This window comes from Chondrus crispus, genomic scaffold (assembly GCF_000350225.1).
Source record: "Chondrus crispus Stackhouse genomic scaffold, scaffold_54, whole genome shotgun sequence".
Classification (NCBI taxonomy): Eukaryota; Rhodophyta; class Florideophyceae; order Gigartinales; family Gigartinaceae; genus Chondrus; species Chondrus crispus.
Window position 1 is genome coordinate 98,338 of NW_005178519.1, and position 24,606 is coordinate 122,943.

The 24,606-nt window shown below is 49.9% G+C and overlaps 11 protein-coding genes; 8 read left to right on the forward strand and 3 right to left on the reverse strand.

Moving 5' to 3' along the window:
• Positions 1 to 6,209: 6,209 nt before the first annotated feature.
• On the forward strand, positions 6,210 to 7,376 carry CHC_T00006886001 (hypothetical protein). XM_005710162.1 is given in 4 exon segments: positions 6,210 to 6,322; positions 6,323 to 6,468; positions 6,566 to 7,214; positions 7,215 to 7,376. 2 exon segments carry the CDS (start codon positions 6,323 to 6,325, stop codon positions 7,212 to 7,214), a joined length of 795 nt encoding a protein of 264 aa, XP_005710219.1. The 5' UTR covers positions 6,210 to 6,322; the 3' UTR covers positions 7,215 to 7,376.
• Positions 7,377 to 9,035: 1,659 nt separating this feature from the next.
• CHC_T00006887001 (hypothetical protein) lies at positions 9,036 to 11,279 on the forward strand. XM_005710163.1 is given in 2 exon segments: positions 9,036 to 10,976; positions 10,977 to 11,279. The coding sequence occupies 1 exon segment, from the start codon at positions 9,036 to 9,038 to the stop codon at positions 10,974 to 10,976; it is 1,941 nt and encodes a 646-aa protein (XP_005710220.1). The 3' UTR covers positions 10,977 to 11,279.
• Positions 11,280 to 11,399: 120 nt separating this feature from the next.
• Positions 11,400 to 12,347, reverse strand: CHC_T00008509001 (Lipoate synthase). Its single transcript, XM_005710164.1, has one exon. The coding sequence runs from the start codon at positions 12,345 to 12,347 to the stop codon at positions 11,400 to 11,402; it is 948 nt and encodes a 315-aa protein (XP_005710221.1).
• Positions 12,348 to 12,375: 28 nt separating this feature from the next.
• CHC_T00006888001 (hypothetical protein) lies at positions 12,376 to 14,509 on the forward strand. Its single transcript, XM_005710165.1, has 5 exons — positions 12,376 to 12,396; positions 12,830 to 12,981; positions 13,088 to 13,142; positions 13,269 to 14,146; positions 14,407 to 14,509. The coding sequence occupies exons 1-5, from the start codon at positions 12,376 to 12,378 to the stop codon at positions 14,507 to 14,509; spliced, it is 1,209 nt and encodes a 402-aa protein (XP_005710222.1).
• Positions 14,510 to 15,174: 665 nt separating this feature from the next.
• Positions 15,175 to 17,257, forward strand: CHC_T00006889001 (hypothetical protein). XM_005710166.1 is given in 2 exon segments: positions 15,175 to 17,160; positions 17,161 to 17,257. The coding sequence occupies 1 exon segment, from the start codon at positions 15,175 to 15,177 to the stop codon at positions 17,158 to 17,160; it is 1,986 nt and encodes a 661-aa protein (XP_005710223.1). The 3' UTR covers positions 17,161 to 17,257.
• Positions 17,258 to 17,644: 387 nt separating this feature from the next.
• On the forward strand, positions 17,645 to 19,198 carry CHC_T00006890001 (hypothetical protein). Its single transcript, XM_005710167.1, has one exon. It carries the CDS (start codon positions 17,645 to 17,647, stop codon positions 19,196 to 19,198), a length of 1,554 nt encoding a protein of 517 aa, XP_005710224.1.
• Positions 19,199 to 20,350, reverse strand: CHC_T00006891001 (hypothetical protein). XM_005710168.1 is given in 2 exon segments: positions 19,199 to 19,597; positions 19,598 to 20,350. 1 exon segment carries the CDS (start codon positions 20,348 to 20,350, stop codon positions 19,598 to 19,600), a length of 753 nt encoding a protein of 250 aa, XP_005710225.1. The 3' UTR covers positions 19,199 to 19,597.
• A 1,565-nt stretch (positions 20,351 to 21,915) lies between these two features.
• On the forward strand, positions 21,916 to 22,140 carry CHC_T00006892001 (hypothetical protein). Its single transcript, XM_005710169.1, has one exon. It carries the CDS (start codon positions 21,916 to 21,918, stop codon positions 22,138 to 22,140), a length of 225 nt encoding a protein of 74 aa, XP_005710226.1.
• Positions 22,141 to 22,159: 19 nt separating this feature from the next.
• Positions 22,160 to 23,080, reverse strand: CHC_T00006893001 (hypothetical protein). XM_005710170.1 is given in 3 exon segments: positions 22,160 to 22,380; positions 22,381 to 22,529; positions 22,996 to 23,080. 2 exon segments carry the CDS (start codon positions 23,078 to 23,080, stop codon positions 22,381 to 22,383), a joined length of 234 nt encoding a protein of 77 aa, XP_005710227.1. The 3' UTR covers positions 22,160 to 22,380.
• A 327-nt stretch (positions 23,081 to 23,407) lies between these two features.
• Positions 23,408 to 23,707, forward strand: CHC_T00006894001 (hypothetical protein). Its single transcript, XM_005710171.1, has one exon. It carries the CDS (start codon positions 23,408 to 23,410, stop codon positions 23,705 to 23,707), a length of 300 nt encoding a protein of 99 aa, XP_005710228.1.
• An 879-nt stretch (positions 23,708 to 24,586) lies between these two features.
• The window catches only part of CHC_T00006895001 (hypothetical protein), a 1,139-nt gene continuing 1,119 nt past the window's right edge, over positions 24,587 to 24,606 (forward strand). Inside the window, exon 1 of the mRNA XM_005710172.1 lies at positions 24,587 to 24,606. This exon is cut by the window's right edge and continues 316 nt beyond it. Within this exon, the coding sequence (XP_005710229.1) occupies positions 24,587 to 24,606 (20 nt within the window).

Sequence of the window (24,606 nt, forward strand, 5' to 3'; positions counted from 1 at the left end):
CAGGGATAGTCAGAGGTGTGGCTTGCGGGAGGGGGAGGTCAAGACGGTTTCCGCGGCAGTGCTCACTGGAGGATGCATAGGCTGAAGCACCAGTATCCGCGAGCTGTACTGTAAACACCTACAACGGGTACTGTAAATGGACGAGCATCTAGAAGGCTTTCTGGAAAATGGATTTGGACACCATACAGTACTTGTACTTGTTCACAGGAACTCACAGGTTCCTTCACATGTACATCACTGTTGATTGGACCACATGTAATGTATTCATAGGATGGAATGGCATTCATTTTTTTGTTGTGTTCTGCACTGCCCAATGAAATTGAGCAACAAATAAATAGAATCGTGGAGACGTGGAGAGTAAATTTATGTTGCTTCCGCCTTATAACTTATAACAATACATGAATAAGGACGGGAGACAGGCAGTATTCGTGTATGGCGGCTATTCTTATCGGTGTCTTTATGAGAAGGTCAAGCAAGGTCGTCAGCTCGTTCTGAAAATAGAGTGCCGTATTTGGGTCTGTTGCTACCCCTGCACTATTGCCGATGCTATTCTTCGCCAAAAGCGTCTTGAGATAGCAGACTTCATGCAGCGCTGAAGCGCCTTTTGCCTCGACTACTGCTATAGTGGTACGTAATGCATTCAGTTGTTTCAACCTGCTGTTGTTGGTGCGTCTGATACAATGGCATCTGAATGACATTCCACGTGCGTGAAACTGTTCCCATCTTCTTCTAAAGCGTTCACGACAGAGTCTGTCATATTCTCGATAGAGACCTCTACATAGTAAATACTCGAAATTTAATCTCCAAAATAGAGCTCCCCTAAAACAATATTATTTATTCTTTTGTCGCATAAGAATAAAATGCTGCTGCATGTGCCTTTTTTGGGCACTTTCGGGACCGGGAGCCAGTCATGATATTCTATTACCGAGGATATTCTTATAACGAGGAAGCACTACATGTATACACATTTTCAGAATACAGTGCTATTGTTCTGTACATCGCGTTAGACACCGCTGTCTTTATCCGATGCGGGGTGCGCAGGATGAATACCAAGTGTGTGGACTGCACGGACGAGCGATATCGATCTCTACAGCAGCCGCTCACGTCGGGCACTACACTGTACCAAAGGTAACCTTATTGTACCATTTCAAACATGATGATTATTACCCCACCGTACAGAAGAGCAAATCTATTCTCTGGTATTTGTCCTACGGACCTTGTCGATCTTCGAAGTTTGTAGTCGGCACCATCCGGTCCAAACAAAACTAATCGCTCATGCTTCCACACACCTGCTCATCACAAGCCACCGTCCCATTGTTATGCCCTGTTAATTAGCGTCCCCGAGGGAGATCCACACTCAACATTCTCTTTGAAGCCCAAAATTTATCTATCCCACCATGTACACAATAATATCCGCCGACTGTATGCAAACGATCAAACATTTCTCGATCGTCGATGTCGATTCCCCGTCCGCGACAGGAACCTGGCGTTATTTTCTTGCTGATCGGCGGCACTGCAATACTGAATAGCACACAGGAATACCTTCCCTCAGATAACACAACAAATAACTTACGGAATCTTCTACCACTATATACTTGTAGCGAGCGCTCCACACTTATAATAATATTGTGTTCCAATCAACTGACGCAAAATCGTCGGAGTCCCTTACGAAATGGATTCAGATATGTTTCTCAATCCTGGCTGGAATCCGCAATTTCCATACCGCATACCTCCAAAACGACACACTCTTTAATTCTTTCGCCCGATCAAGTCTAATTTCATGTGATATCGGTTACCAAAGTTTCGGCTCATAGCTTTCAAACATGATAAAAAGAAGCTTCTTGAGTCAAGACAGCGACTTTAGGGGAACTCGTTTAATCCCTCACTTTGCCATCTATTCCTCTTGATCCGATACAATAAAGGTCCTGATATCGGTGTCCGCAATCCGCGTGTAGACCCCTAAAGACACTGATTTCTACTTTCGCACCAAAGCCCATGTCTAGGAGCAGTCTGAATAGCTCGCAGTGAAGGTTCTCGTACAGGGCTTCGCATTTACACGGAATCCGATAACTGCAGTCGATAATCGGGACTTGACATTAGCTTGCTTCAACAGTTGCGTGCTATGTTTCATGCGTAGGACTTTAACATTTAGTTGGAACGAACTTATTCAGCATGTTTGAAAACAAAATCCAACTCCCGGCTGATGGGGCGCTTCCTTTCCATTCGGACAGAAAACAACAATGTTGGAGATACCGCTCGCATCAGAGCTTACGAATATGGTCAACTTTATTGCCCTTGACTTGGTCTTGCTTCCGTATGTGATGCATGTTTCTGGACTGTTGGCTGGGTATGCGAATCATTCGACTTTGAGCAAAACTCGCAAACTCCGCCTCGTGGTCTTCGACATTCCTCTTGTAGGCGGTGGCATAGTCATGTCTCGTTGCTGGTTGCGAACTTTCCTCATCATAGTCAGGCTCTCCGTCGTCGCCGCTGTGGCTGTGTGTAATTTCGGGCTGGAGGGACGCTCGAGGGCAAAATTCGTGACGAGGGAGGCGGCAGTCCGGGTCCCGGGTGTGCTCAACGATTCATTCTTCACTATTTACAAGGCAACAGAGCGCCGTATGAGGTGCTCCGACTCGACGGAAAATGGCGACTTCAAGTTTGGAGCTGTAATCGATGATCGATGCTACTTGGAAGGGACTGATGGTGTTTACATCTCGAAGCTGGCTTTCGAATCCGCAAACATCACTGTATCCGCGACAAGCTGTGAAAGTCATGTGCGGTGTTCGTATTCGACCACGACGTTTCAATGTGATCGAGTAGACCACGTTTGCGTTGGAAATCCAAAAGATTCTGGATGCGAGGGGGCAAACGGTGTTCAATTCCGTTCGTGTGTATCAGTTGTCTACGACTATTCCGATGCTTCGGGATGGATTTGTCTGGAGGGATGGTTGACACCTGGCATTGCGTCAGAGCGAGCGTTGTGCCGCCAATTCTGGGCTAGACGACAAGATGTACAAGACTGGGTCAACCTATATATATCTGACACTGATGATCCACTTGTTGCACTCTTCGGGTCTGCGTATGGACAGGAAGCGAGACGAAATGTGACTGTGCCCGACGGTGAGAAGTCCTTGACAATCATCCAAGCGATATGGATTGTGCCGATGATTTGGGTCGTTGGTGTGGCTGTAGTTTTGACGATATGGTGGTTCTTGTGTCGTGTCACAGGAGCTCATGTGATTGCCCACGACGAAAGGGGATTAACAAAACTGTTAAATAGGCAAATTGAGGAGAGCGTGTCCCGCTTCGATGACTTTGAGCCACCTCAAGATATCTTATTCATGGAGAACGCACAAACATGGCTGCCGTACATGAAAGATGAGGATCAATCAACCTCGACAGATTTGGTGGCCTAGAGCACTCAAAATGACCTTGAAAAGATATGCGGATGTACTATTATCTTGAATAGATGGCAGTGTAGATAAAGAAGTGGACAAAGATTAACAATTCTCTATTCATTGTACAATCCTGCGAGAAGCAGCCTACATCATTCTGTTATATGCGATGAAAAATGCGTGATAAACATCAGATAAGCCAAGCTTTCATGAGGTATACCGTGGTCTCAATTGACAATTTGAAGAGCATGTTCTGAGCGAGCTTAAACAAAGGCAGTTGGGCTAGCTCCATTATTTTCACAGGATCGCACAAAAGAAGTCCATGCTTTATTCGTTCTTCTTGATGTAGAGCGTAGGGATTGTTACGCACGGCACTGGCGTAAAGAACATCTCCCGGGAAATTCTAGATTTAGCCAGGTGAGTGAAGGTCGAAGAGGTTGACAAAATGGACTCAAAGATGTTTGAGACGTGATCTGCTGCAAAGAAGCAATTTTTTGAAACAACAGCAGAACTGCGTAGAATGTTACTCTATTCTGCTCTCAGTTGGATGTGCAATACCTTAATAGATAAAAGGTGGGAGGGGATAGTGTTCTCAAGTGACTGGCTCTATCCGCCCATTTGTGAGGCTGTAGATCGGGAGTGCGCCAGTGCCGTTGCACGTGATGAAACGGGGAAACAGTAGGAGTGGGCTGGAGAGCATGTACTTCTGTATGTACATCGTGCGTACCTGAAAAGTTTCATTGGAAGCTTCCGAGGGATGCAAATTAAAGAAAGCATTGGTCATTGTCGCGAGCTCCAAAAAAAAAAAAAATTGAGCGAGGGCGCAGACGAGGCGTTGTGGTGCATGTATTTTCTTCTTCTAGGTAAAAAAACGTCGGTGCGTTACTTCAGGCAGAGCAGTTTCCATAGGCATGGGCAAAAGGTGTATGTACGAATATTGAAGGTTGAGGACATGGCACTCCGGCCGCCAGTTTCGGGGTGACAATTCTAGGAAAGAGTATTCCAAGACTGCCATGCAACAAGGTTTATACGTTCAGTCGAAAAGCGTGACTAAACGGGAGATTCTGAACATCTTGGCGGACTTAGGACTTTAGTTTCTACAGTGGGTGTGCCATTTCGTCCAATGAGGTAAAATGGGGATAAATCCACTCGAACTGCTTGTCTGACGAGAATGATAGGGTTTTGATTGCGAATCGTCTTCAACGGCACTATTTTGCACGCGATTATCATTTAGTTAGAGTTTGAAAATCGTCAACAGGAGAACATGCATCAATCGTGTAATCTGAAAAGCTTACGCCTTGGGCACGGGCGCAGTTGCACGGTTAGCAGTGAAGAAGGTGAGGGAATGAGGAGTGTGGGGTTGCAGGTTGAGCGGAGTTGTACCCTCGAAGGTACAGTTCTACACTGAATGAACAATCACAACCAGTTCACCAGTTCATCTCGATACAGTTTAAGGCCAGTTGTGCTCTTAGGCCTCGTTTAAATCAAGGGCAGAAATCATAAATCAATTACGCTCAAAATTGGGAGCTCGAGAGAACACAAATAGTTGTCACTGTACCACTCGAGAAGGGTACTCCACAGAGCTAAGACCCTTCTCGAGTGGACCCCTCCACTCGAGAGGGAGAAGGGTACAGTACTCCATTCTCACAAAAGTCGGCCGCCTGCTTCGTGACCCGCGTGATGGGGCACGTGACAAGGATGCGCACGACCTGAATCCTCGACCGACGGATTGATTGACGATCACAGTGACACGTTTTTGGTGGGTAGAAATGAATTGGACACAGTCTGCTACAAGAATAATATGCCAATATGTCAACATTTATATAGTGCGGCCTCTATTTGTATCACACTACCCACTACCCGGTAGTGTGATACAAATAGAGGCCGCACTGCCATGGGTAGTGACTACCCATGGCAGTGCGACGGCAGTACGCCGTGTGCGAATTGGGTGTTTCGCATAAGGCGCCCAGTTTCCCTCATCAGAGCGGTGATTAGGGGATTAGGGGTTAACATGGCGGAAGGTTTCATAGAGTTCCCCATGCCGGCCAATACCAACGCCGCCGCGCAATCAGAAAGTTGTGCTCTTGTTCGCCTACACGTGTCTCTGTTCACGGCGCCACACGACGCGGCTGATTGCAGTGCTGGCTGCCTACATTGGCATTGCCTCTGGTGTAGTGACATATAGACCCTGTGGGTCCACAGATTGGTGTTGTTCCAACATGAGGGGCAGCCATCCTTTGACCGCATATACGTTCTGGACATCGCATTTGTTCCATTCTGGCCCCTGGCAACACAACATCTTGTTGTACATAGACACAAAAAGGATCAATGCGTTTGAAAGCACTGAGTTGCGTGCGCAATGACTTGCCCCGAAAACCTGTGAGAGATGAAGTGCGATACCTGTACATGCATTCCACGCCTCTCAGTCACCGCCCGTGCTCACATATAGCCTTGTCATATCAAGCACAATATCAAGGCAGGCAGTTGGACTCTCGACCCCGCCGTCGTCGTGAGATTGCCGTGCTACGTACAGGGCGATGACTTCCCAGCTAGCTACCCTTGAAGGGTAGCTAGACCTACTGCAGAGCAATACGAGAACCCTTGCGCAAATCGAATTCAGAAATCGCAAGCGTGACATTTGCGTCGTACCACTGGTGACATAGATATTGTACATGACATTTCTCTCTTAGGTTGTTCCTTTCTCACATTGCCGCCTCTTTGCCTTCCTCGATAGAACCAATACACCAGTGTCCGCAAGAGGGTATATATACCCTTCACAACTGCCCTTCCTCTCCCAATTGCCCGTCTGCGAACGATATCATCTCGGCCTGCAACAATCGGTTACCAGTTAGCCACAGTTGATCCTTATTCTACCACAGCGCTGAGTCCAAAGAGTCCAAAGAAAAACCCACACATTTCACAAAATGGTGGCTGCCGAACCTACCCCAGAGACGATTGCTATTGTCAAATCAACAGTTCCTATCCTGCGCGAGAATCTGACGGAAGTCATTACCCGCTTCTATGAGAACCTTTTCTCTACGTATCCGGAGCTCAAAAAGCAGTTCAACATGTAAGTCACTGCCTCGATCACAATCGTTTCCCTCTCACGAAAAGCAGAGAACGCAGACGAATTCTAATTACGAGTCATTCAATGAAAAATGTTTCAGGGATCGCCATCGCGGAGGCACTGTGAAGGAGGAGAACGGAATTCCGAAGCAAGTCGCGGCCCTAGGTGGTGCTGTCATTTCCTACGCGAAGAATATTGACAGGGTTGAGGCTTTGCTACCAGTCGTTGAGCGCATTTCACACAAGCACGTGAGCCGCGGTGTTTCCGCCGCGCAGTACGACAAAATTGGGGAGTGCTTATTGAGAGCGATGAAGGACATCTTGGAGGAAGCCATCACCGAGGACATTCACAACGCTTGGGCAGAGGCGTACGGGTTTTTGGCTAGCGTATTCATCAACATGGAGACTAAACTCACGGAGGAATTGTCAGAAAAAGCTGGGTATTCTGGGTTTGTGCCCATGAGCGTGGTGGGGATGGAGACGGACGAGGATGGAAGTAAACGACTCTCCCTGAAGTCTGAAGAGTTTGGAACGCCGCAGCATGGTCCTGGGCAATATGTTGCCGTCGTGATTGAGAAGGAGGGATTGGAACCAACGATGACCAGTATGGCGACAGTCAGGGAGGATGAAGAAAATACGTTGTGGATCTATGTTCCCGACAGTCAGGAGGAATCGACTCGCTATTTGCTCGACGTCGTCGAACTTGGATCCGTAATCAAAGTTTCCGTGCCGTGCGGAAAGGTCAAGTAATGTACAGTATGTTCATATGTCCAAGCCTGCGTAATTCATGTCCAGTAGAGGACGTTCTGTGTAATTCCTGATAATCTTTCCGAGTTGAAGAGACCGCAGCTGAAGCATTCTTGTAGACAAGTATTCCGAAGAATAAAGAAACCACGATTGGAGCAACTGTTACGATGCGCATGACCTTTCTAGACTCCTTCCGGTCCGCCTTTGAAAGACAAGGTCACGAAAGAATGAGAGGAAAAGGGCGCATTGGGTGGAAGGCCTCATCTATGGTTTTGCGCGCCCGCAATGACACACGAGATCCAAGATCCCGCCTCCGTGACCGAGACTCCATGTAGCATACGTGTAAGGCTGAATGCAGGCGCCTTTGTTTAACTTAAGGTGTACCTTATCATATACCTTACATCTTTATTTACAACAGAGCTAAGACCCCTTCTTTACAGTACTACAGTACTACCCTTCAAGGGTATACAGTATAATATATTAATAATATAATTCCATATAATATATGATATAGAAAACAGTGCAACGAGGAATTGCAGCAATGCATCCCCCGTATGATCACGTTGCAACTTAACTGCATTGAGCGCATAGCCAAGTCTTTGTGCACTCGGCGATACAGTAGAGTATAAACTTTAAGTCCTGCACAAGTGCAATACGTACAGAAGCGGGTGGACTTGAAATGACCTCATGTTTGTCACTGCGGCCACGTGCACCGCAAACGCCTCTTCCTACGGTACAAACTCTCTCACTGATTTTAGAATTTCAGGAGTCGCCCACACATTGCACCTCGTGCTGCGATATGAGGCCCTCGGCAAGCCTCGGTGCTCATATCTGCACTCGGCGCGTGTCTGCACTCGAATCGAGGCGACAACCCCTACATGTCGCCCGGTGGTTGCGCCGTCATCCTCGCGATGTGTAATATTGTAGCGATACGGGAAGCTTCTCTCTCAACCCCAACGCAAGCATGCGTTTTATGGTGCAGCGACGACATGAACAACCTTGGCGCCTGGTCTCGCATCCTTCGTTGTGTTCACAAAGAGAAATCGCGCTACTGTACGGTGACCTCTGAAAGTACCAGGCCAAAATGGTTACAACCAGTTACTGCAAGTACTATAGTGTAGGCTACTTTATTTCCTGTTGTCATTTTCTGACCACCTGCACATGATTTAAAGTAGGCTACATTATTACTACAGTATCAGTACCAACAATCCCCCCACACCTTACCACAGTTCTATTCTAGAAGTACACAATTAGGACTTCCAAGCCGATCCTCCGCAAGTCCCGCTCACGTTTTAGTGTATAGAATTGGTTTATCAGCCTCGAATCGGGGATCTTCTTCTTTTCATAAATATAATGCGATACACTATTTGGAACAAAGTCAAACTTTTCAATGTACGGTATGGGAATCCATACCATACCATACACAAACGTTTTGAGTTGGAACGACCCTGAGTGTTCTGCACCAAGTTATTGCCGAAAACAAGCACGTTAAGAAAATAGAATCCAAGGTAGCCTTTTAAATAATCAATTTAATATATACATTTTTGCAAAAAAGCCCAGGTCGGAGAGACGACACTAGCTTTCTCACTTTTTCATGAGGAAAATGACCTCACGACAATGCAATTAGCAGAATGGAGCGATAGCTGCAGTTGACGCTCACAAGGGCCTGAAGCTGCGCTCTGTGCCGTACGCAGTGTCATCCGTCGAAACGGGCGGTCCCAGTGACAAATAATCTGAGGGCAACGCTGGGGAGAAGTCTTATCTGGTGTCAGCACTAGGATTGCGCTCTAAGTGCCCACAGATATCGCGATATATATATGGGAGATGTCTGAGCTTCAAGGGGCCTTTCTACACTGCCCGCTTTCGTTCCATTTGACATCACGTCTTCTCTTCTCATCTTCAAGAAAGAAAGCATGTCAGACGTGGACTGTGAAGGGACAGGGGACCAACAGCACACCGCAACGGTCTTCAAAAGGTCCGCAAACCAATGACGACAAAAACTCTGGAAAGAGCAAGGTGAGAAGGCTGCATGGAAATTCATTGCAGCGGCTAGCGAGGAAAGTCGGCGAAGCTCGTGACAAATTTATGGAAGCCTCGGACGAAGCAAAGGCGCTCAAATCCTCGCCAGATGGGTTCATCCTTGGTTCCGAATTTTCCAACCTTGGAATCTCCAGCATGTCTTTGAAGCAAGACCTCGATGTACCGCCAGCTCCAAAATACTGGGGTTTAGACCCTCAACACGTGTTTGAGAAGGTGAGGGAGTATCTGGTGCGGGAGGGTGTTGATGAAAGCGATTGTGACGAATACATTGAGGATCTCGGTAGAATACTCTCGGCGTTGCGAGGATGGACATTTGCTATTAGTGACCAAGCGCGGCCGCTCTTGCAGCTCAGTGACCATGAAGGGAATGATGACGTCTTTCAAACCACTTCGTCAGATTCTGTAGATGCGCTCGTGACTCTGCTTCAGCTTGGTGGCTTTGCGGTGCTCCCTGACATAATAGAAATTACGGACCCTCCCTGCCCAGAGGCGCTGCCACTTGGGGAATCGATAAAAGATACGCTCGACCCCACCCTATCTCAGCATAGCCCAGCGGTCCGCCAGCATATCGAAAGCAACGGCGTGAATATTGGTAGTTCGTCGCACTACCCGTATCTGTTCATCGCAACCAGGGGTGTTACTCTAGTTCGCAATTCTGGTCTACTCTTTCCTCAGAAGATTCGAGCGATAGAGCGCTCCTATTTCAGTTGGATCAGCGCCCCATTTGCTTTTTTTGTGAAACCAATTCTGGCGTTGAACGCTTTAGGATGGAACCTAGCCCTGAGGGTCACACAGAAGGAGCTAGATCGCCCTGACGGACGCGAAGACGCAGTACGCGTACTGTCGGCTGGCCCCGATGTCGTTGGGCAAAGCGGTTCCCCCAATGACTCGTCGCTTGAGCGTACAAATACGAAGCGGGTACGACGAGTGGTGCCCGCACTCAAACTTGACGGAGGATGGAATTCGTTGGCCCGATTGTTTTTGCCAACCTTTACGCAGGAGCCGGCTCACGAATTGCTGTTTTTGATGTATCGCGAGGTGGATTTAGATAAGGACTCCATTCGAAGGGAAGCTAGACGCAAGCTTGCGCAGCAAGTGAAGGAATCTGTGGCAGAAGTGATCAACCCTATACCGCGAAAACGAAGGACTGTCGACAAACCCAAATGCGAGACGGGAGAGGCTGCCTTCTACAAGTTTCAAAAACCCATTGGTCGTCTGAAGCCGGTCAGCATCAATTTGTTCAGGTCTGTTCAATGGGGTACGATCAAACACTTCCTTCCATCTACGTTTGTTTTGCCTGCAACAAGAGACTTGCTAAGGATTGATGCGTTGACACTCCTTGGACTTGTCTCGACCATTGCAACGTATGCAAGAAACGCAGAGACACCCTTCGTGTTCCCTCTTTTGTTCGGTTCGCTAGCTACTTATGCCGTACGAGTCATATTCGGCTGGCGTTCGTCTCTGAGCAAATACAAGGGTCAGATTGCCAGCGAGAGAGCTAAAGCCATTCTTTCGCAGGAAAGAAGCGCGCTAGATAGCTTAGCAGTCATAGCTGCAGAAGAGCAACTTCCAGATGTATGCAGTGTTTGGCTTTGTGGAGTTTTAAAAAACATGAAAGAAGCTAGTGAAATACAAGAGGACGTGTTCGGAGAAGTGACGCTGTGCAGGGAAACGGTCCAGTCTTGGAAGGATTGGCTCAACGACATGGCCGCGATTACCTCGTAAACGTTTCAGGAAGTGGACTCGGAGGGACCTGAAACCATTCATAGGGAATTCCTCAGGAACGAATGATCAAATCGAAGGGTTCCGCGCGCTTCAACGGATATTTTCATTTTCTTGTTTCCGCACTATCTGCTGCAGCCTTCACGTAGGATGAGCGTACGCTTATCACTCAATCAGTGTTGCAGTACGAAACTAGACCCTCGGGTGCGTTGTCCTTGTTCTGTACTAGTTCTCCAGTTAACAGCGACTCCGAAAGTTCAGGGGTGGGCGACAACACTGATAAAATGTTACACGAGCATATCTGCAGCTCATGCTTCTAACAAAGTAGTTGATAGAGCGTTGTGCCATTTAGTATCAGATTGTTCGCGTCCTGGTAGTCTCAAATTTCGAAGCAATGCTCCCGAACTGAAAAAGAGCTTGTTACAGTTAATTGTGTCCCTTGTCTTGCCGGATCATATTGTTCAGGAAATATTCTCCCGCCTTATAAGAACTCCTGACGAGCGGTCCTGCTGCGACATACCGGAATCCCATTTCTTTTCCCTCTTCCTCCCAAAGTCGAAACCTCTCTGGTGTTACGTATTCTACGACACTTAAATGCCTTTCAGTGGGTCTCAAATATTGTCCGAGTGTGAGTACATCAACGCCTGCTTCTCTTATATCCAACATAGCTTGTCGCACTTCCTCGTTGGTCTCGCCAAGGCCAAGCATAAGGCTTGTTTTTGTATATACACCAGACTCCTTCGCCCGTTTGAGCACGGAGAGGCTCTGTTCATAGCTCGCCCTTGGGTCTCTCACATAGCGCTGTAAGCGTTGGACTGTCTCAACATTATGGGCATAAACGTCAAGTCCCGAATTCGCCAAGCGGTCAACCGCCGCAAAATCGCCACGAAAATCAGAGACGAGGCACTCCACAAGCATATTCGGGCAATACATCTTCAGATACTCGACCGTGCGTGCAAAATGGTCGGCGCCCCCATCAGGCATATCATCGCGATCTACGGAGGTGAGGACCACATAATCAACCCCCCACTTGGCGACTGCGGCCGCCGTGTTGAGCGGCTCGGCTGGGTTTGCGGGCGGCGGTTTAGAGGCAGTGTTAACGGCGCAGAAACGGCAGCCACGGGTGCAGGTGTCGCCTAGCAGCATGATAGTCGCCGTGCCACCATTCCAGCATTCGCCAATGTTCGGACAGGCTGCCTCTTCACAGACCGTGTGGAGGCTGAGGTCGCGTAGATCGGATTTCATTTTTTGGAAACGCGATGCCGTTTGCTTGTTGACATCAGGGGCTGGTACGTGGAACCAACTCGGACGACGACCGGGGGGTTGTGGAGCTCCGACTCGAGGCGTGGGTGCTGGGGGCGGGGCTTGCGTCATTTGAAGGTTGAAGGTGGTGCGACGCCGGATGGGGCGGAACGGGAGAGAGGTTTGGAATGCTGGCAGAGATGGAGACATCTTGATTCAAGCATAGAGATACTGAGCGGGTAGATCGGGCGGACTTTTGTGTAGGACGCTGCGTCGTTGTGGCTCCGGCTCGGCTTTATAGAGAAGAGGTTGTTGCGAGTTCTCCTTTCCGGAAGGGTGGGAAGGAGGATTGAGTCAACCTGAAGTTGGTTTGAGCACCTGCGCAGTGAGGTATCGAAGGAGATTGAAAAACAGTCAAATTCTGCATTTTCCGGCGTGTATTGTCATTGGCAGAGCGGCAATTTGGTAGATCGTGTATCAGTGCGTACAGTACAAGCAGGTTAGTTCAATTGTCGCGGGTTAAATTCGGTGCGTTTGCTAGCGTCTGATCTTGGATTGTACACGCCTACTTGAGCTAGAAAGCTGACTAAATCCTTCTCGGCACCTTGCGCAAGAAGAATTCGTCGAGCTACCGACGGGCTTCTGAAGAGCCCAGCAGAATTCGAGACAAGTACAGCCCAGCTTGTTCCATCGTAGTAAACCTGGGATCCGACTATTCCCGTGGCGAAAGCACGTTATTTGTTGCCACCATGGTGCGCCCGGAGAAGTACGTAAAAGAAAGTCGTAGTTTTTTGTTATTTACTTAGATTGAAGGTAGGTGCTGACTGTCTCGAAACTTGTGACTTTTATCGGCTTGTGTTTGTGTCATCCAGACGAATCAAAACTGAAGCAGACTTGCAAGTATTTCTCCAATCTCGACAGTTTGCGGTATGTTATTTGAGCCCTTTTAGTGAAAGTCCCCTCAACGAAATACTTGTATCCGGACAAGTTGTGCGAGAGGTCGAGGAGAACTGACATGAATGCGGGGCGTGGTTTTGTGCGGTCTAAACATAGGAACTATGGGCGTTCCTGTTGCGGTTGAACCAATCCGTTAAGAACAAGAAGCGAAGTGCAGTTAGTCGCTCCGATGTTTCGAAGAGCGTTCTTCGCACCCTCGAGATGTTGGAAAAGTTGGAGGAGTGGATACACGACCTCCCACCGGTGAAACAACCCTCGCGCTTTGGGAACGCGGCGTTCCGTTCATGGCATTCGCGTTTGTGTGACCGGGCTCTGATGCTTATGAGTCCAATTGTTGACGCTGTCGGGGAGGGCGAGTACACACGCATCACTGGGACGTCGATGGAAATGCTGATCGAGGAGTTGGCGGAGTACCTGAAGACAAGCTTTGGGAATGAGACTCGTATCGACTACGGCTCCGGGCACGAGGCGCATTTTTTAGTGATGTTATACTGTCTCTGGAAGATTGGGGTTTACGGAGAAGAAGACGACGAGGACCTGGTTTTGTTGGTATTCCAGGCATATCTCAACGTGACACGGTTGCTTCAGAGGGAGTACATGCTAGAACCGGCGGGAAGCCATGGAGTGTGGGGGTTGGACGACTATTCGTTCCTTCCGTTTCTATGGGGTAGCTCGCAGCTGGAAGACTCCAAGAGAATCCCACCATCCGTGATCTCAGATGACGCGATGTTGGCCGAGCACAGGGAAGAGTATTTGTACTTGGATGCGATTGCGTTCATCAAAGAATTGAAGACGGGACCTTTCTTTGAGCATTCACGGATGCTGTTCGATATCAGCCAGGTGAAAGAAGGCTGGCCAAAGATCAATCAGGGGATGATTAAGATGTACAAGGGGGAGGTGTGGAAGAAGCGACCTGTGATTCAGCATTTCCTGTTCGGGAGCGTGTTCAAGTACCAAAGCCGAGCCAATGAGGAGTAAGCTGCTGTGCTCGCGAGCGGAGGTGATGTCAGTAGCTAGAAAAATGCCGTTGCGAGAAAGCCTTCCTCCGAGCGGCTGAGAATCGGCGACTGGAACAGATCGGCAGTGCGGCTCGGTTTTGTTGATGTACATTGCGCAGGTCACGCGTGCAGGTATACATTGTAATGGTCGGGCGCAAAGCGCTCCCGCCTTGACATCAACCGGTCATTCTACAGCATGTGGAGTGACGCGGATGAATGTTCAGGACTTGATAAAGAAGCAACTCGAACGCGCGGTTGGAGTTTTTCGATGAAGCATCTCTACGTTTGAACCAAGACGCCCTCCGCGATGTCTCCGCTGTCAAGGCATGTTGCTCGTAGATGTAGAAGTAGCCATAAGATACTGGGGGGCGGCAGAGATTTAAAAATCTGGCGGTTGTGTTGGTGCGGATAGACGAATATTTTGTTGCAGACTTGGGGTTTTCTGCCTCTTCAGAGGCAAGTTGAGATGAACATGATCTTTACTCCTGCGTGTTTACCCTTGACGGGTGGGCGTCAAAGAGGCCGTCAAAGAGGCGGCATGGAACCGTACACAAGACTCATGCCCGTCCATGCTGTCTTAAAGGAGGCCCTGTGTAGTACCTCAGTGGTACTGAACAGCATGGCTTGTGACAGCGATGAAAGTGGGGCAGTAGGCAGATTGGTTATAGACAAGAGCGTTCTAAAAACAACAAAAAAAAAGAAATGGGTGACATTCTAAAGCCGCGGCAGTGCAACAGGCAACGCGGCAGGCAGTGCGGCAGCAAGCGCAAACCTTCCCAACTGTCAGCATCACCTTATTGGACGCCTCACCCCCTCAAACGATCTTCAGTAGGGTTCGTGCAATCAACATTTACCGTAAGGGTAGCCGTCCAAGTGCCATCTGCGCTAACCACATTTTGTCACAAACACCAACCTCTCGTCTGCCATCTCCCTTGGCAACGCCGCCCATCGGTGACCGGGTCCCCCAGCCTTTCCCTCCCGTCATCGAGCACTGCATCCCGGGCATGACTTTCACCAGGCGGCTCGCCGTCGTCTTGTTGATCTCGGGACTGTCTTTGTTTGTTGTGTCACCATGTATTGCCACCTCTTTCTCGGCCCCGCTGGAGATGCGGCAACCCAGACCAAGATCTAGGAATTCCACCTCATCTCGCGGGTTTCCGTCCGTCGTACGACTTGTCGAGTTCGAAATTGACCCTCTATCACGCCGCTTTCCAAAGCTCACCGGTTTTCTCGTACGCAATCGCCTCCGCAGCAGGATGCCAGTCACGACCCGATTCCACAATGTACAGCTCTACGGTGGTATGGTCGCCGTCGGCGAGTATTACGCAAAAGTGAAAATCGGAGGTCAGACATTGCGCGTTCAGATTGATACCGGCTCAGCTACTCTGGCAGTGCCTGTCAAGGAGTGCGAAAATTGTAAGAGGGGAGACATGCGCTATTCTATTGACGATTCGAACAGCGGCATAGCCACTCAGATTGGTTGTGACGACGAGGCGTGTAGTGATAATACTTGTTCTCCGTTTGGCTGCGGGGCCTGCTCATCCAGTAAGGCTTGCTGCGCGAAAAGCGACCACTCCAAATGCGCTTTCCATCTCAATTTTGGTGATGGCAGTGGCGCCAAAGGTATCTTGATTCGCGATGAACTTGAGTGGGGTGATGTCAAGTTCCCTGTCACGTTTGGCGGTATCAGGAGTGATTCACCAGACTTTGAGCGATCCCAGGTTGATGGCATCCTCGGCATGGCCTACCCCACCTTAGCGTGCAACCCGAGCTGCATTACACCAACTTTTGAATCGCTGAGAGAAAAGGTTCCTATGAAAAGCCTCTTCACCATCTGCATCACGTATGACTCGGGCCAGATTATTCTCGGAGATTACGATCCAGCGCTCAGCACGCAGAAGATTTCATGGGTGCCACTGGAATTGTCAAACCCGCCGAGCTTCTATTCATTCCCCCTCGTCGGAAACCTCAAAGTGAACGACCACGATTTACCCTTGCCCTCATATACTAGAGCCATCGTCGATTCCGGTACTACACTGATTGTCTTTTCCCACGCGACGTTTGAAAAGTTCAAGAAGCATTTGCAGAGCAACTACTGTGATGTTCCAGGTCTTTGTGGTTCACAGTCGTGGTTCAAGCCCGCACATTGTACGCGGATTTCAGACGAGGATCGCAAAAAGCTGCCTACCCTCAAGTTTGGAGTGAAAGGGTTCGTGATCACGCTCGAACCGTCGGAGTACCTTATCAATTACGCGTCCAAAGGGCGCGAATTTTGGTGCGTCGGGATCATGGCCTTGGATTCCATGAGCGGGGGCGTTGATGTCATATTTGGCAACACGGTGATGAAGAAATACGTCACAATCTATGATAGGGAAAACAAACGGGTAGGATTCGCCGAGTCAGATACGAGCTGCGGATCCGATGTACATAAGATTAAAGGTCGGCCGGATGCTCTACCCATCCCAAATGCAGACGGGAACGATGACGCCGAGAATGTCTCGGATGATGACGAGGCTGAGGACGAAGTTACATCTGGACAATCACCACCCAAGAAGCCTGATGCGCTGTCAAAGAACTCACCGGATAATGAATCAAACGGCAAAGTAGGTGCGGGCGCCGCGGGGTCTGGGTCTGTGACTGGCAGTTGTAGCGCAGCAACGGATTGCGGCACATGCTCGAGAGTCGCTGGAGTGGACTGCGTCTGGAGATCATCGGATGGGCGATGTGAGGAGGGCGAGGCTGGTTTGCTCATGTGCACTGTAGATAGTTTAGCTGGCAAATTTGTTTATGTAGTAGGGGGAGCACTAGTTGCGGTCGTGGTCGTCGTTGCACTTATTGCTGCGGTGGTGCATTCATACCGCAAGCGACAGGGAGCTTCTGTTGGTACTGGTGAAGAACAAGGGGAAGTGGAGCAGCCACTTGCACAAAACGAAGTCGATACAAGGAGCGCATTTGCGATTGAAGATGAGGACGCACCAAATCCGCAGTAAAGGGAAAGGGGAAGCTGGTCGTCTAGCCCATGTTTATAAGAGAGGCGGCTTCCGAAATTCTGGGGTTCCTATATAAAGACAAAGGATTTCTGTCTGATTTTGAATAGCACGATATTGGTTAACTTGCTGCGCAGGAAGGTGTATCTTCGATCCATCGATTTTGTCAAATTGGCAATTGTCCTTTGCACTGAAATTGTCGCGAAGACTTCAGCATCAACACGCGTAGTGCCGGCCATAGCCAATAGATTGTCGAATTCGCTGGCTAGAAGTGAGCCCGATCTCCCGAAGGAACAAGCGTTTACCAACGACGGGGATAACCCGCGCTCAGACGTTTGCGATGGATCAACAGCTTTGTTTTGCGCTTGGCATGCCGGTGCAATGCATGGTCTCCCGAACAGCACAGCAAAGTATGTGCAGTAGTTCTCGGGCAGTATTATCGTCTCTACAAAAATTCCACCTCAGTGCAAGGTGTCTGGCAATGTCCATGAACGATACAGATGCAAACAGCGAAGCAGAGGATTTTCGCGTACAGGACTCACTGCCCGTCCTGTTGAATTGGTGCACGAACAAGGGGGTGGAATTGCATTCTGTTGAAGTGCTTTCCCGTGATGGGCAGCGGGGCCTCTACGCCAAGACGGACATCAACGCCGGGGATTGCATCGTTTCGATTCCAAGACAATCTGCTATTATTGCAAACATTGCAGATGAATCACCACCTAACTTTTACGAGCTTGGTGGGCTTTCGAAAGAATTCTGGCAAAGCGCGGCATGGGAAGCTCGTTTAGCGGTGGTGCTCCTGGACGAATGCGCACGCGGAAAGGACTCGCCATTCTATGAATACATCATGACCCTCCCACGGGATCCATGGTGCGCACTATGGGCATTCGAGAAACTTGGAGGGGCTCTTGTATCAAAGCAACTGCAACCGTATCATATGCATAGTGTTGCGCGCGAGTACCGCGACCACGTCAAACATACGCTTGTGTTACTGCGGAAAGCACTGCCGAAGGCCAAGCATTCTTTGGTGACTCTCGAACGTTATTCATGGGCTAATGCAATATGTCAGAGTCGAGGTTTCGGCATCCCCGTTGTGGGCACCATTGCCAACCACAACAGATTCACGAAGGGCTCTTCACCTTCACATTTCCAGAAGCGAGATGAGGTGGTGCCTATTCGGTATGCGCTCTTCCCGGGCCTTGATATGGCAAATCATTCGGTGCACTGCCAGACATCCTTCAAGTATGATGCTGACGCTGACATCTACAGGGTGCACACTGGCACGAATTTCGCGGCTGGGGAGCAAGTCTTCCTGTCATATGGTTCGAAATCGAACGATGACTTGATGTTTTTCTACAGTTTCGTTGAGGGTAACAATCCGGCAAACACGGTTAAGCTTCCGGACTTTCGGGAGTGGATCCTAGATTTAGGGCATGAGTATTCGCAAAAAGACTCTGACTGGGACGCAAAACTTGAAGTATTACAGAAGAACCACCTCACACAACCAGCCAAGTCACATGTATTCGAACTTGACAAAGTCCCTGACGAATTAATGCTCGCAGTTCGCATTGCAGTTGCTTCAAATGAAGATCTCTCCAAGCTCAAGAAAGACATAGAGGAGCAGCCAGATTGCAGACATAAACCAGTCGGTCTGAATAATGAGCTCGACGCATGGCACGCCATCGACGTGAAATGCCAAGCGCTATTGGCAGAAGCAGGAGATTTCACAGAAGATCAACAAGAGTCGCTCACAAAGATGTTTTCCAAGCGTCCGTGCAGTGCAGTCTGGAGATGGGGAGAGGAAGGATCAGACGGGGAGGTGATGTACAAGTATGAAAGGCAAACGGTGCTTAGTGTTACATCAGACAGAGTGCGCCATTTTGCGCGGATCAGCTCAGCTGTTGGACGCGTTTGTACTGTTCTTATGCCTCCTTCACAATCCTTATTGAAAGCAGATCTGTTCACAGGGATGGACGACACTGAGACATCAGGGGTTTTCAAGTTTGCAATCCCGCCTGATGATATAAACCTAACTTCATGATGCGCAGTAGCTTTCACCGCGGGGAACAGTTCCCTGGTGCTTGGGGCGGGCATTTACATATTTGACTCTCGGTTGTCAACTATTAAAAAGGAGCTCTTCCTAGGGAATCTCATGGCCAGTTCTAGGTCCAAGAGAGTGAATTGCTATTTGTCTGAAAGTACCGAGCGTTCAGGTCGCCAGTGACTGTCCACGCGGAGTCATTATGCTGTCGCAAGACACTTCATATCACCATGATACGCGAATGGTCCTACTGCCCAAAGAGTCCGTGAAGGAAAGTCCTGCTAAATTGTTTACAACTCTCACTCGCTCGAAAGGCTACGGGGACGCGAAGAAGCAGTGACGAACAGAGGCATTGGCAAAAGCGAACCGCCGGCCTCGTTCCCCTGTGGGGTGTGCTCTCTACTCAGACACGAACCATCTATTGTTGGCAATGTCATCTTCGATAGAAGCCTTCACGGTCGGGTACTTCTCAAGAAACTCATCGACGGTCAGGGTATCGATGTTATCACGCAAGAAGGTAACCTCGCTGGCGCGCTGCTCAAGCTCGACGACAGTTTCTTCTGCCTCCTTGCCAAGCTTCGCGAACTCGGCCAAGATCGGATCGAACAGTTCGTCAAGTTTCTTGGCGAATATCTCCTTCTCAGCGGTAACATCCGGAACGGGGGCGTTTTCGTGAATCTCCTTGAGCTCTTTGACAAGGCCGGGATATTTCACTGAAGACTCCCACTCATCCCAATTAATGGTAGTCGCGTCCGCCGAGACCATGCGGATGGCATCATCCTCAAGTTCGCGAAGCGAGTTCAGTTGCGAGCGGATCTGCGGGTCTTGGAACTCTTGGAACCAATCAGTAGGTTTGAAGCGCTCGGTTTGACCGGCGGGGGCCGCCTTTTCAACGGCCGTGGTTGCGAGAGCACGTGATGCTACTCTCGACCCCGCCGTGTCGCGGGTTCCCCGCAGAACCCCGACGGCAAGTTGGCGGAGCATGTTTGGTCGAAGCTGAGCGTCCTCGTAGAGCTGGGCGATCTGCGGTAAAGTTCCCTGACAGGCGGTATGGAAGCTGTGGGACGGAGAAAGCATGGACAGGGGTGTGGCGTGGTGTGGTCCATACCGATGCTGTATCTGACGCAGGGCAGGAGAGGCCAGATTGCTCATCGGTTGATGGCGATGCGAATTCCCAATTACAGCTTATGTAAGCTCCAACATTCTAGGAAAAGATTCTGGTAACCGTCCAGCAAGGCATCAATCTTCTTTTGCATCGCGCGTGATACCGCACTTCACAGTCTCAAAGCTTTGTCATCACCAGGAAACAAGTCAATGTGAACAAAGGTAGACCGACGCTCTTCTCGCAGGGGGAGCTGCTTCGAACGTCGAGCTTCCGGTGCAGGTTCTGCAAATTCCTCACTCCGAAATGGAAGAGATTCTGGACTTGCAGCGGCAACTGGCTGCGGCGCAGTTGGGGACAACTTCGCAAAAGCTGTCAGAACGAAACTGCGTCGAACTCGTCATGAAATTGCAATCTCTCAATCTCATCGATCTAATCTTCACTCGCTCTGGAAAAGAATATCTTACCCATAAACAGCTGGTGATTGAAATCGAGGATGAATTGCTGGCTCGTGGCGGTCGCACTAACGTTATCGATTTACCAGACGCCCTAAATGTCGAACTATTCCACATACAGTCAAAAATCCCGGAAATCATCGCTGCGTCAGAAGAGTCAACGCGTCTTGTGCGCGGCGAATTGCTCACGGATTATTACCTGGCCAGTATTGCCGAGGAGATCAATGACAGCATAACGTCGTCAGAGCACGGACTTGACGAAATTGGATCCATTGCTTCGCGATACGCACTGCCCGTGGATGTCGTGCGTGAAACCGTCAAGTTACACCTAGGTTCGGTCATCAGCGCAACGTTGGACGCGCAAAACCCAGACCTCATTCGCTCTGCAGCCTCCATTGCCCGCGACCGCGCTGCGGCGCGGGGACTGGTTCGCGCCATCACATCTCCGACCGTCCTGTCTGAAGCTGCGAAGGAGCGCGACTTAGAACTAACGCTGGTATCGAGCGTGGTTGACGATATGTTGAAAAACGGAGAGCTGACTGGTTCTGTTGCCGGCAGGGGAAATCGAGCTATTTTTGTGCCCGCAGTTTATGCGAAGGCTGCAGTACATGCCGCTTCATCAGCGTTCGGCTCCAATGGCTTCATTACAAAGAGCAAGATAGAGAGAATGTACATACCGGACCTGGGCGCTTTTGTTGCGGATAACTTATCGGACGCTATTGTGCTCAATGAGTGCATTGTAGGACCTTCACTGATTGATACTTTGGCTACTTCTGCCGCTGAAGCTGTGTCCGGAGGTGCGTGGCTGGACATTGAAGCTGCGCTTCCTCCTGATATTCCAGAGAGCGACGTGGGTGCAGTTTTCGATCGTTTGAAGCAGTCGATACAACCTGGGGACGAAGGAAAGGGCGAGGAGACAAAGACCAGCGGGGCCAAGCCTTCGCGATCTCGACGGAAAGCGAAAGCGGCCAACACCGACGCGAACAAAGCAAACGACACTTCTGGAACGCAATTGTTCTTCGGACACCGCTTTGTTGTATCTCCAGCGTTGAGCAAGAGTGTCTCAAAAAGACTAGTAGATGATGCAAAAGCGAAATCAAAAGAACGGGCACGCTTGATGTCAGAGAACATGTCAACCGTAGTGACGGATACCAGCCATGATGCAAAGGAAGCAGCGGTACCGAGCGACTCTTCAAGGAAAGGGAAAGGAAAAGGACGACGAAGAGCAGGAGCGAAAGAGAAGTCAACCAAAAGCAACAGTGCCGGTTCGAGCGCTTCAACTAACACTAATGGCCCTCCCATCACTGTTCCATCACTGGAAGAAGCGATCCAGATTGTTCTGTCAGAAGAAGAACTTTGTCGTGCTATCGAGAATGACTTCCTAGGGTCTTCTACAGCTGGTGATGACATGCTCTCCTGTCTCATGGAAGATATTTATAGCAACATACAGTCGCAGTACATATCATTAGCTGAGGATGCGGTAGAAGCTCTGATGAGAGAGCGCATGGTGGCCAAGATGACGCGCGAAAAGGAACTACTAACAGGCCTGGAACAAGCAGAGCTGTATTACAAGGCAACAGAGAGCTTTCCTGAAGAGGAGCTTGCAACCGCCAGCCAATGTTGGGTCATAGACGAGATCTGCACGAATTCTCTTTGTCGAGTGGTAGACGCAGTGACACAGGGAAGCGGAATCTTCGAAGCGAGTATCGTCCAGGCACATAGTTTGTCCTCGAAGAAGGAAAAAATGGAGGTAATACGGACAGTGTTACCGAAGCTTGCGCCTCCGCTCGAAACAAAGCTGCGAACATTTGTGAGCGTGGTAAGCGACAAGGGCAGTGGCGCGGTTCCGAAGTTTCTTGAATTGTACGACGAGAATACTGATTTGCTAGACCTGCCAGCTCGGCGGCCGCTCGACAGCAAAAGGGTGAAAGTCGCTCATACAGAGGCGCGCACACGGATGAAGCAGGCACTCAAAGATCAAGACCTGACGGGCAGCAAATCTTTAGTCATGGCGACAGCGCTTGTTCATGCGAGCGGGGCAGGAGGAGTAGTTGTGCAAGTGCCCCCTGACGCAGTGATGGGGTTCTGCAAGGCCACTGAAGAACGGTCGCGGCCATCGTCGCAGGGGGATGCATTAGCGGCTCTCAGGGAAGCCGTTGAGCAGGTGGGGAATGGAGATAGTGACGGGGCCGCCGAGGAAACAAGGATACTGGAGATCCGGGAGAAGGTCGCGGTATTGCTTGCTACACTTGTATGACGTAGATTGTTGTCATGTAAATCGAAGCCGGATAGTTTCCGAAACCAAGCTTTGGGGCATCTAAACATGAACCTTAGCTGATGTACGCGAGCGAACAAACTTTGTGCAGAAATTAGTGTGAGCCGTTATTGGGCTGTGACACAGGTACTGCCAACGAAGCCGGGGGCGTGGGAGCAGTCTTCACTTGCACGGGCTTCGGCTGCGTGCAACTCTCTTCGCGATCGACATGAGGCAGTGTCTGGGCGAGCGGGTAGGCGACAGAAGCGGACGACAAGGTGATAGAGAGGAGTCAGCGGTCTAAACAGCGAGTGCGATACCGCAAGCACGTGTGTAGCAGGGGCACAAATGACAGACAGATTGTTCATACCATATCGGGATTAATCGTGACATGGACGATGTGGGCGCCGGCGAGAAGACTCGCAAAGGAGGCGGAGTACAAGGCAGCCATGCGCAAGAAGGGGGAGGCGAGCATGGCTGATGGTTTGCCTGCTGAGAAAGTGTCAGGCGGGTCGGGGTGGCGAGCAGGAAGAGGCGATAGTGAATGTGGGCTCTACAGTACAGTGTCTCTCAGGCTAGCGAAGGGAGACTTAGGAGACTTAGGTCTACTACTGTACTGGAGACAAGACTGTAGGCATGGTATATGCTTACAGAAAGAGGGCGCCGAGCGCGTGCCCGGCGAGAAGACGTTGCATTGATCAGAGATGACGGCGATGAAAACAAGCACATGTGCCCGAACCTTCTATACACGTAAAACACGTGTACGGAATCTACGAGAGTTAGATGCACTGTAAGATGGTCCTTTTTCGCTTTGTATCCGAGCGATGAATGAGAGGTGCAGGAAGCCGTGGGGGAAGCAAAAAGAGTGGAACACACCCGCGATTGGTGAGGAGGGAGCGGTGAATCACATGCTTCGCAGTTTGGTTTCTGACGGATGAGCTGGAATCGATGTGGTCGGAGGAGGGAATACTGGGAGATCTCTTGCTACCTCTGAGGTGCGAGCTGTGATTGGCGGAACGGGGCGCATGGCTGGTAACAGTAAGATGAGGCTGCGCAAATAGAGTGGCAGGCGGATGCAGCTCACTTGGCCATGCAGGCGTGGGCCATGCAGGCGTGGTTCGTCCGTGTAGAGAAGAACATAACACGACTAACAAACAGGTGCAAGTCGGTGGCGAGAGTAAATGAGTTTAAAGACCTACAATAATAATGCATGCGTATGGGCGCAGCTGTGCTAATCTATAAAAACCAGCAAACGTAACAAAAATGGGGTGGATGGGGAGAGAAGTGCAAGATCACGCCGACGAAGAAAGACGGAATGTGCATGGCAAACTTGGAGATAAATTGGAAGAGCGGCGAAAGCTAGACGACAATTGTAGAGGCGTTGAGGGTGATGGCGCGGAAGAGCGGTTGAGCGGCAAGAGACTCGGTGACAAAGTCTGGAAGCATGGGGCGAACGTTGAGGGGTAGCAGGTCGCAATGTGCGGCCTCGCACTGCTGATTAGTTCGGAAGGGGACGCAGCCGCCGCAGCCGCCGTGCACGAAGACTTCACAAGCCTATCGAGAGAGCAGGGGAGGTGATGTGTGGGGGGTTGAGGTG